The following is an 11,156-nucleotide window of genomic DNA, read 5'->3' as shown; positions in this document are numbered from 1 at the left end:
CAGCCGCCTGCTTCAGAGCAGCCGCTTTTGGTGCCCGTTGACCCCATCTTATGTGCAAGCTATGTGGGTCCGATAGCTCTCACAGGACTGTTGCCTGGGGTCGTAGTTCAGCCTAATAGTGCGTGGCTACTTCATCTAGGATCAGCTGTGTGAGCCAGCGGAAAGTTTTTTGGAGTTAAAAATGGGGGCAGCAGGGGTTAATTATGTTCTGACCTTAGTAAGGTGCTGACATTGTTGAGAAAATGATTATTTCCTGAAATGCTTGAGCAATTCAGGCAGTATCTGGCAGCTGAGCACAGCTGAGTGCTCCCTGAGTGATGACTGATCTGCACGAGGCAGCAGAGCCAGGGCATTTGAGCAGAGCGGTCAGACATTGTGTACACCCACTCCTCTGAGACCTTCTGCTTCTTATTTCTGAGTTTTACGTGCTCCTGCCTGGGCAGTGGTTCTAACTGATCTGTTTCCCAGTATGGGACATTGCTAGTAACGTGTCCTCGTTAATTTTAAGGCGGCTGTAATAAAGATAAACATATGGAGCTAGGGATTCTTCAGAGGGCTTTTTGAAAGGTGGCATGTGTTAAGAGGCTGCACATGATTATACGTGGCACTGGGGCACTGCTAGGAGGGTAGTAGAGGTGAAATGGGCCTAAAAGGAAGAAAGGGAATTAGCAGCTGCTCCTAGGTTCCACAGTGGTACTCAGGAGATTTTGTGGCTGAGCAATACAGCCCGCAATTCTTTAAAGTGTTTTGCATATGAGGCAGATTGGAGACATTATCTGAATGTTGTTGGGAGGGTTTTGTAGCAGTGTGCTGAGAGTGGGGATTGGAATGGGACCCAGAGCCTGTGGAGAAACACAGGGCCCCTGGCAATAGGAGGCAGGGAGGGATGCTGCGGTCAGGAGGATGTTGTGGTGAGTGCTTGTGTTAACCAAAAAATGGGGTCTTTCTGTAACAAGCCTGTAAAGAAGGGGAAGCTACCTGTTGTGGTGTGGTAACTGATTTGCTTGGAGAAACTAATAATTGATATCAGTCTGATCAGCTTCTTAACACAGCAGAGGGAGAAGAGACAATCAGGACACAGAGCAAGGATGGCATCTGAAATAATCTTTGCTAAAACTGATCGTCATAGCTTCCCAGCGCAAGCTTCCCCTACAAGTGGTCCTGTACAACATGCCACGCTAGTGCTGGCAGGCAGTGGGCAGTGATTCATCGCCGCCAGGGCTGTAGCTGTGGAAGCAGTAGTGGTGACAAGGCCTTGAGATGTCTGTTCTGCACCTGATGAGTCAGTTCTGCGTGAACATGGATGTAGGTGGCAGAGATGGTCTCTCCGGTTCTACTCTGGTGTCTGCAGTGGAAGCGTTAACTACTTCATACTCACTTTGAAATAATGTTTATGTGCTGCCTGTAGAAAGCATAAAAAGCTGGATTTAGTAAGCTGCTTTGTGGTGCATGATCACAGCCTAGCTATCCTGTGGTCAAAGAGCCTGTGGCTGCGCTACAGAATGCAGAGGGGATGTTTGCAGATGTAATGCTAACAGTGTAATGCTAACAGTGTCTTGGAGAGCAACTCTGTTTTCCATTGTATCTGCTTGCGATTTGCCTTATTTGGCCTGTTTAGTGAAATGCACATGCACACCCCCCACCAGTGTGCTAGTTCAGCTCAGTTGCTCAATAAACATAGTTCCAGCAGTTAGATTTGTCTTCACTTAGTAGATTTGTATAGTGGTTGCTTATGAGGAATCCAGCTGTCAGACCTCCCTGTGGTTCTGAAGGTGGTGAAGCCATGTGGGCAGGGGAGAAGAAAAGGAGCTCTATGGCTTGGCAGACTGTGGTCTGGTGCTACCTAACATGCTTTTCTCTTTGACTTCTATTGAACTGTGGGGCCTGGAGACAGTGCCAATACCAGCATGGGGGAAGAGCTTGTTAGTGAACACCCAAGGGGGAGGGGGGCCCTGTTCAAGGTGGTGCTGCTGGTGCATTTGGGGGGTGGTATGACAGCACAAATCGAGCTTGACATGAGACTTCTTTTCTGATTTTTCTAGCTCGTTCATGTTCCAACCTGTGTTTTGCAATCTGCTGTGAAGATCTTCCCTTTCAAGTCCCTCCGGCATCTGGAAGTACGTATAGGAGGCAGGACTGGTTTTGAGTCTTGCTGTTTGGCTTTTCTTGACTTAGTTTTGTGGTTGCAGAATGCCCCTGCTCCTAAAAACTGGGTAGGCTTTTGTGGCTTCCCTAGAAGGCTAAGTCTAAACTGCAACACTTGCTTGAGGTAAAGTTTGGATATGAGCAAAGGCTGGAGTGTTGGGGGGGGAGGCTTCAGCAGGGATACAGGAGATCCCCTGCAGAGATGGGCCTGGGATGGCAGCTGCTCTTACACTGTAGTATTTTGATGTATATTGTCCTTACTTTCTCATCCTTGCTGCAGTTGAGGTCTGTCCCTCCACACTGCCTCCAGGGACTGCGGTTTGTCTATTCTCAGCTGGAATCTCTAACCTGTTGCAAATGTATCAGTACACTGGAGGTGAGTGTCTCTACATAGATCGTGGGGAAAATTGCAGGAGAAAGGCTGTCTTGGTCCTACAGCCCTTTGCACAAGGAAGATGTAGGAAACAGTGTTAAAGATCTTATCAATCCATAGTGTATATGGCTTTTTCTCCCTTCCTTGTTCTGGGGTCCTACTCCTGACTCAAACAACCTTGGAAGTATTCCCTGGTTGGATACACGTGTGCTCTGTTGTCTCTTTTTTTAGCTTCTTGAGAACTTCTGGCTCCAGCCAGTATTCGTATCAGCTAGGTCTGACTGTTCTGTGTGTCTGGCTGTTTCCACATTCAGAGGCCTGCAGCTGATTGAGGTTTGCTTCACTGTACCTCAGCAGACTTAAGTTAGAGCTGACTGTCAGAGAGAATGCTGTGCCCCAGTGTCTTATCTGCACCGGAGCCCAGCAGGGTTCTGAGACGTGAAGGCAAGCTCCAGCCACGGAGAACTAAGTAGCACGGGCTGTGCTAGCTGTGGGGCTCTGGGCTTCTGTCTGTGGCACAGAAGCAGCTGCCTGCTGGGGAACTCCCTGGTGAGGAGTGCTTTGAGAGCTTTGTTTGTCTGCCAGAGCACACGTTGTTTGGCCGGGGCGTGTGTGTCTTACTTCTGCTTTGATGGAGGTCTGAAAAAGGTTTTGTTAGCATGAATCCTTGTGCTTAGTGTTCAAAGCCTATGAACTGTAACATGGTAACTATTGCCACTTGAGTGTAGGAAGCAAAAGAATCTCCCCATCTTTGTATCTAGCTGTGGAATTCCAACCACCTCCAAATACTTGACTTAGTGACATTAGGCAAGGCAGGGTCTGTAAATCACAATATGCCAGCCTTGTTCTAGCCTCGCTGTTCTCCTGCATTCGTCTGTTGTTACTGTAACAGCTAGTACCCACCAAGGAATGGCTCCTCACTTCTTCCTAGGAAATCATTTCAGCATGTGGTGGAGATCTGAGCTGTGCTCTCCCTTGGTTGGAATTGCAGACTGTGAACTTCAGCTATAACTCGATCACTGCCTTGGATGACTCACTGGTGAGTGGGGCATCCTTCCTGCGTGACTGAGGGGAAGAGAGGAGATGGTCACAGCCAAGAACGGGGCATTCCTTTTCTGATGCTGCTAGGTCTGGGTGGGAGGGAATGGACAGTGTTCATTTTGCTGTCCTCTCCCAGCAGGACAGGGTTTCCATGCTGCAGTGGAGACATTTGTAGGATCTGATCTAGTGTCTTTTTGTCCTTCAGCAATTACTGAATGCTTTGAGAGTCTTGGATTTGAGTCACAACAAGATCCAGGATTGTGAGCTCTACTTAACAGTGAGTATCTTGGGCTGAGTGTCTGTTTCCTCATATGGAGAGGACACTGCTGAAGTGCTATAATCATTGACCATGTGCCTGCTAGGTGAGGTATAACGAAACTGGAGACGTGGCCCAGCAGGCATGTGATTTAGAGCTAGTGCCTGTAGCCTTGAAACTGTTGTCCTGTATGTGCAGCCCCTATGTCACTGAGGCAGAGAAGGCAGTGGTCCTCATCCACTCCAAGATGGGAAAGTTAGCTCTGTGTATCAGCATATGTATTGCTTGGCACTCCAGCATGGCCGAGTGACAAATACAGCGATACATACTGTGTACAGTCACACGTGCAGTGTGCACTGCCTTGTGGCCAAGCCTTAGCTGTAATCTATGCAGCAGGTACAAATTATGTAGCCAGGCATGGGGCTGTAGAGACTGGCTGTTCAGTTTGTTCAGACTGTCAGCATTTCCTTCTTGCGCTCAGAAATCTTCTGTCAGTTACTTTAGAAAGGTGGTAGTCCATCACAGTGGCATGTCCATCTCTGGGGAATGACAATGAAATCCATGCTCTGCTGGGCTAGATCTTCTTTTAAGAGATTCTGTGAAACAGCTTTTCATGGAGTTGGTGGGGCTCACAATGTATTGTTCACCATCATCTTTGCAAAGGGCTTCTTTTGGTAGTTCAGTCCTTTTGCTGAGGCAGGGGGTCCAGTCCTTTCCTGTGCTCCATTGGAGTTGATAAGGAAGGAGAAAGCTGCTCCTAACAAATTTTGTAAAGCAGTTAGATCACACTGAGTGCCCCTAGACAAACCTCTCCAAATGTGAACATTAAAGTCTTGCTGCAGAAATAGTCTTAAGAAACTCATTTGTTGGTTGGAAAAAATGGTAGGAGCTCGTGCCCTGTCTTGAGTTCAGGGTTCAGGCTCTGAGCTAAGTTCCCAATTGATCTGGTGCTGCTCTTCTCTCTGAACAGACCCTTACAGAACTAGAGTACCTCAATCTGGCTTATAACTTCCTGTCCAAGGTGCCAAACCTTGGCATCTTCAGCCGATCCAAGCTGGTGACTCTCATCCTGCGCAACAATGAGCTTGACAGCATTGATGGTGAGCCTGCAAGGGAGGAGCATTTCTGAGTCTGAGACCTGTCTCTCTTCCTCGAGGAGAAACAGAACTTGAAACCTTGGGCACAGCTATTTTCACTAGGGTTCAATTTTGGGAGAGAGGGGTAGGTGGGAGGTTCCTAAGTTATATCTTCTAGCATGCTGATGGCTTCTTGCTTTGTTTGCAGGGGTTGAACAGCTAGTGAATCTGCAGCACCTGGATGTGGCCTATAATCTGCTGCTGGAACATGCCCAGTTGGCACCATTGTCCACTCTGCACTATGTAAAAAAAGTAAGCACAAAGCCAGTTAGATTGATAGATTAGAAATGTCATGGTCAGGGGGTGCAAGGGGGAGACTGTGTGGTAAGAAGAGAATTTTGAAAGATCAATTCAACTCATGAGCATTTAGTTTTAATGCGGGAAGCTGACGGGGGAGCCTTAGAGAGACACTTGTATTTCAGCTTTCCTTTTCGGTGACCCCTGCTCAAGCTAACATTTTCCATATATTCATCCCCACCTCCTTGCTCCCCCTTTCCGATTTTAACGCTGTCAAGTTCAGTAAAGATCCTCCCCTAATCCTGTTGTGGATTTGTGTGTTCAGAGAAGTCTGAAGGAGAATAACTGGAGCCACCATAGTGCTTGTGAAGGAAAATAGTCTCCAAAGGACTCTTCTCTCAACATTTCTCAAAGTCAGTGCTGAAAAAGCTCCTAATGATTTAGGGGCAAGTAGGAAGTACTTTAATTTCTTTCTCTATTTGCTGAGCAAATTTCAGGAAGTATTGTAAAAACTTAGCCCTCTTCTGTCTTGATCACCGTTCCACTGCAAGGATATTTCCCGAGGCAGACAGAAAGCCTGGACCCAGCAGGCAGATTAGGTTGGGTTATAGAATATTGCTTCTAATAACAATTTCTCTATCTCCCCCACCCAGCTGCATTTGGAGGGAAATCCATTATGGTTCCATCAAAACCACCGATCTGCAACTCTTGTACATCTGTCTCCCAGGGCAGCCTCCTCCAATGTGAGTATTAGCCACATGCCTTCTGCCCCTGCTGTTGAAGGCATAGGGTGTTCTAACACTCGGGGGGCAAATGAGGGGAAAGAATTTCATAAACCTGCAAATTTATTCCGGTGGCGTAACAGCAGTGATTGTTTTGTGGGTTTGGTTTTTTTTTCAGGTAGAGTAGTGTGGTGTGCTGGCCAGGGCAGACAGAGTTGAACACTGATCTCAGGTTTGCAAGACCTCAGATCTTAATAAGTCTTCACAACTTCATCAGTTTTGCTTACTGATGACCCCAAAACTTTTCTGTGTTCCTGCTAGATAGTGACTATGTAGCTGGACTTTGCAAAGAAAGAACTCACCAAGGTCTTGGCCCACCTTGCCTAATTACATACTCCTTTGGCAGCCGTGGCCACCTCTTTCTTTCTCCCCATCAGTCCACTCTCGGCTAGGTGTCATCACTGTTTCCCTTGCACTCTGGTGCTTAGGTCAATTCTTGGTAGTCTGATGTTAAATGAAGAAGCCAGCAAAGACAGCATTTTTTGCAATTTAGCAAAGTAAACTTGCTTGCTAAGGGTCAGAGGTGTTCCAGAGCTGGTCTGCCCTTCATGTTAGTGGCAAATGGCTGGATTAATTGTCTTCAAACTGCATCTTGGAACAAGTTTTCACTGCGTTCAAGTTACTGGAAGCTACGTAGACTTAGGCTAGAAGTAGGGTACAAGCTTAGAGGTGAAAGTGAGTACCTCTCAAAACAATTTGTGAATTGTTGTGGAATAATCTATTGTATCTCTTCCACGAATTGTCTTGGATACATTTCTGGGAGTCATAAAGTCTGTAAAGAGGAAAACCACGATGGTCCCTTCTGGCCTTATATGCTGTTAGGTCAGGTAGCTACAACTAAAGGAGTCATAGATAGGCAGGAACAGGGTTGTTTCTGGTAGTATTTGCAGTTTTGTGCCAGAGATCCCAACCCTATGGTGGCCAGAAGGGGAATAGGAATCAGCAGATGTTGTCCTGAGTATGTGCCAGCCAAATGGAATCTGACTGCAAATGGGTCTCTAATTACAGTTCCTCTTGGATGGAGAGCAGCTCTCTTCCTCGGACCTAATGGTAAGTACAGTTGCTGTAAACTGACCTTACTGCCTCTGGGAATGGGAAGTCTGACAGGTTTTTGCATTGTCATGTGTCCCATTAAATCTGTATGGGCTTCCTTGACTCTTTGACACAGTTCACTTTGGCTCCGTCCATGCTGATTTGTAGTAATTGTTGGGACTGGCCAGTGTGACTTATTCTGTCCTATGTAGCCTTGGAGAACTTGGAGCCTTGCCTGTTTCCTCTTCAGGTGCTATCTGGTACTTGACACTTGAATTACATGTCAGAAAAACAAACAGTTATCAGTTTCCCATCTGCTGTTTCTAATAAAGGCAGAGATTGATTTAATCAGAGTGGTTGTGATAAAAAATCCAGTCAACCAGGCAGGACCAGTTTTCGCTGCTTTGACTGAGATGGTGAAAGTTTGGGGTGAGGGGCAGGGAAGTTGTTAGCCTGAGTTGTGGCCTGGTTGCCTTGTCTCCCCTTTGCACTCAGTGGGCAACGTTCTCTTCTTTTGGCTTTAGCACCTTCCAAAACTTGTTCAAAGTGTGTCACAGTCCATCCATACTTCTACCTCAGAGAAGACCGCAGTGGACCGCAGTGCTCTGGACAGTTCCTGTGCTGCAGACTTCAGCGACAGTCAGTCCCCAGCGGAGAATGTGGCTGTCAGGCTGCCTCGGAAGAAAAACAAGGTCTGGGTCTGAGAAAGCTTCTTAACGGTGTAGCTGGCATGTTGGGTGAAGGGGTTGCCTTGCCGTGAAAGCCTCGTGCAGTGGGATGTGGTCTTGTGCTGACTGTGTGGTAGTGAGTCTCTATGCTGTTGTGTGTTAGGAAGGGGCTGGACTTAATGTCAGTCTTGATATAGTGTGACAAATGTTTCATGGTGTGCTTCTGCACTGTAACAGCTACCAACTCTTCAGCTTGGCAGAGCCCCTCATCAGATGTTGTTTCGGTTGTTCTGGTGCCTCCCAACTATTCTTATCCTGTTTGTTCCAGGGAAAAGTCAAAGTGCGCAGAGCGAGCATTTCGGAGCCCAGTGACACAGAACATGAGCCCCAGGCTTTACCTCTCTCTGCTGGTGAGGCTTGCCTTCCTCAGTAACACAGCAGCTGAACTGCCCACAGTCAGAGGAGTGCTCTGGCATGGTGACTGTTTTCATACTTCCCAAGTTTTCTCTCTGCAGGCCTGGTCCTACAGCACCAGAAGGAGATAAAGCGCTTGGACAGCTTCCGAGATCGCTTTGGTGTTGACTGGCTGCAATACAAGAGACACCTGGAGGAGCATGACCAAGTACCTGTCATCTGCCGTAGTCGTTCTGTAGATGAGATCACAGGCAGACCTGCTGCAATGGACTTGCAGAGTGACAGCTCTGACCCAGAGCAAGGAGAACCCCAAGTAAGCCAGAAAGAATCCTCTCCTCCTTTGGATGATACTGAAAAGGAGGAAGAGCCTGAAGTACAGCTGGATGAGCCTGTGGAAGGAGAACAGAGAGGAGATGAGGAGGCAGATGAGCTAATGCTGGAGGAGGAAGAAGAGGAGAAGCCAGAAGGTAAACAGGTCCATTCACTGCTGTGTTTGAGGGCTTGGGTGACGACAGAATGAATGGATTGAATATGATATCCCTAAAGCCTTATTGTGCTGCCCAGTATTGTGGGAATTCTAAGGACTTGGGCTAAGCAGGCCTAAAGGCCTGCTTTGTGTACTGACCTGTACTGTGTCTTGTTCGGCAGTGGACCTTTGCCAGCCAGTGCTGGTGAGCCAAATAGAAGGTGAAGGGGACCCAGAGCCAGACTGGATCTTCCTGCGAGTCACAGCTAAGCATGTGATTGAGGTGGAACTGAAGGCTGCCAGAGTCCTCCACAAGCTGGAGCTGAAATGCCTGCAGAAGGTAGAGACTTCAGAGATTAACTGGAAGAGGATGGTGAGTTATGCCTCTGTACGAGCCTTTGGCATCTTGCTCCCGGTGTGGGCCAGCATTCTGGATTTGGGCTTCTGTCAGAGTACCTTGCAGGTCTTTTCCTAGCTCCTGCAAAGCCTGCTTGATTGAGCGTCTCTTCCACCCAATGCATGTGTATCTAACAGCACTTGTATTGCTTAGAGTACCTGTGATAATGCAGCAGAAGCCAGCGCCAGTTCTGTTCCAAAGCTGGAGTCAAAAAGATAGTGTCTGGAGTTGTTCCAGTGTTCAGGAATAAGAAACTTCTCAAGAGGAGCCTAAATGAAATGGAGACCTCCTTCCCATCCATTCCTCACTGGGATATCACCCTGGCCTCGGAGGACTGTTTGTGGATTGTGCTTTTTCTTAGACAGTGCAGCACTGAGCCTAGTGTGATGTGTAGAAAGCTGCTGGTAGCTTAGTGGGCAGTTTTCCATCTGCATGTTTTAGCACTACCAGCCTTATTTTGCTGTTGTGGTTCTTTAGAAGGGAAGTTTGGAAATCTCTTTTTCCTCATGGTAGGATTTTAACATCTGATGTGTGCATGGACATGTTCACAGGCTTCTCTAATACTGTTTTCCCCAAAAGCTGCAGCTCATTTTTTTTCTTCCTGGCTTGTACCTCTTGAATGTTTGTGGCTTGATATTCTTCTGAAATACCTTTGTGAAAAGGTGGTTTGTTTGAAATGCTGTGTTCTGGGCCTTGAAACTTACTGTTGTTCTCAGCATTCATGAGCTTTATTTTTTTTAAATTTATTTATTTATTATTTATGCCCATTTTACCAGGCTCCCAAATGCTATCAGCTATGGAGGGCTACTCAAGGCTTACTAAATTAAGTGCTTGTATGGCCACATTTCAGCCAGTTGCAAATAAATGTAGTCTCTGTGTTGCCCTCTTTCTAGAACTGGTGTTTTCTGTCTCCTGCAGGACCTGGAGCGAGTTTTCCCTGTCCTCACATTGCACTTCAGCTACATTCGCAAGGACCGGCAGAAGCGCAAATATGTGGTGCTCGACGACTGCCCAGAGCAGTGTCTACAGGTAGGGGAGGCTAGAGCAGGGGAAGCCTGGGGAGGGGACGGTGTTACTGGAAGACACTGAATTCTTCCAGCCAGCACAGGACCCCTGTTCTCAGAGCACATGCGCATCTGCTGCCCTGTGGCTTGTAAGCTCAGGATTTCTCCTGCTGCACAGGTGTCCTGTGGAGAGCCCTGTGAGCATGGCCGTGGGCAGTAGAGCTTCTGGAGCACAAAGGGTGCTCTCAAGGAGAAAGCCTTGCAGTTTTCTCCCTCTTGAGGAGAAAAGTTAATAGTCAAGTTAGTGATCCTTACTTGTTGTCCATGTGCAACACAATGTTTCCTGGGTGCTGAGTGATGTGCTAGCCTGCCCTCTGGACAGTGAGAGTGTGAGTGCTATGGCACCTCTGGTCTGCACAGCTGCCACGGGGACTCTGGTCTCAAATCCAAGTATTTTTCTCAAGGTACTGTTGTTTAAATACATTTAAACAAGTTGTTACAGAGAAGGCACAAATAGATGGGACCTTTGAGACCAGAGTTCCAGGGAGAGCCTGTCAATACATAGATATATATAGACCTGCAAAAACAGGTTCTCGTGGTCTTCTGCAGTGAAGCTCTGTGCCCTTGGCAAGTCTTGCACAGACTGGTTGTTGTACTCCGTTAGCTGGGAAATGGCCCTCCACCCCTCGCACTCTGAAATGCTGTAATGAGGCATGTGAGGAGACTTGCTGATGTCAGAGGCTTGCTTTTATTAGAATGGTTATAGCTGCCTGCTAGCACTCTTTTCCCTGTGCTGCTACTTTTAGTGTGTCCTTGAAGTGTTGTCCCCAGCTGTTGATGAGAATCGGCGAAATCGGGACCAGGAGAAGGGATCCACGAAGCTCCAGTGCCTGAAATGCAAGCAGGAGTTTTCACAGTCCCTGGCTCCCTGGCATCAAGGTCCCTATCCTTCAGAGGCTGCAGATGCCAAAATCCTGGAGACCCTGGTTGCCTCAAATCAAGGTAGGATGTAGTGCCCAGAAAAAGGATGCTTGCTAATGCCTGGACAGACTGCCAGAATGGCAGCTGTGGTGCAGAGCATGGAACTTATAGGAGCGGGTGATGCCTTGGCTGTACTGGAAATAAAACCTGCTGTGGGATGTACTCTCACTTGGCCCACTTGGAATGGGAAGAGCCTGCCTTGTTCACCAGCAGGCATAAGTCAC

The 11,156-nt window shown here is 47.6% G+C and overlaps 1 protein-coding gene across 1 annotated transcript in view; it reads left to right on the top strand.

Annotated features, from left to right (window-relative positions):
• The window catches only part of LOC104128828 (serine/threonine kinase 11 interacting protein), a gene marked incomplete at its 5' end in the record, with an annotated part of 20,359 nt that overhangs the window by 383 nt on the left and 8,820 nt on the right, over positions 1-11,156 (top strand). The window contains 14 exons of the mRNA XM_035897092.1: positions 2,043-2,117; positions 2,426-2,521; positions 3,450-3,557; positions 3,765-3,836; positions 4,786-4,915; positions 5,100-5,203; positions 5,842-5,931; positions 6,979-7,020; positions 7,527-7,694; positions 7,999-8,080; positions 8,186-8,551; positions 8,733-8,923; positions 9,866-9,976; positions 10,758-10,953. Coding sequence (XP_035752985.1) covers positions 2,043-2,117; positions 2,426-2,521; positions 3,450-3,557; positions 3,765-3,836; positions 4,786-4,915; positions 5,100-5,203; positions 5,842-5,931; positions 6,979-7,020; positions 7,527-7,694; positions 7,999-8,080; positions 8,186-8,551; positions 8,733-8,923; positions 9,866-9,976; positions 10,758-10,953 — 1,831 coding nt within the window. The remainder of the gene's footprint in view (positions 1-2,042; positions 2,118-2,425; positions 2,522-3,449; positions 3,558-3,764; positions 3,837-4,785; positions 4,916-5,099; positions 5,204-5,841; positions 5,932-6,978; positions 7,021-7,526; positions 7,695-7,998; positions 8,081-8,185; positions 8,552-8,732; positions 8,924-9,865; positions 9,977-10,757; positions 10,954-11,156) is intronic.

Source organism: Egretta garzetta, unplaced genomic scaffold (genome assembly GCF_000687185.1).
Source record: "Egretta garzetta isolate BGI_Z169 unplaced genomic scaffold, ASM68718v1 scaffold577, whole genome shotgun sequence".
NCBI classification, from domain to species: domain Eukaryota; kingdom Metazoa; phylum Chordata; class Aves; order Pelecaniformes; family Ardeidae; genus Egretta; species Egretta garzetta.
The sequence above is the reverse complement of the archived record's forward strand: the minus strand, read 5'-3'. Positions and strand labels throughout refer to the sequence as shown.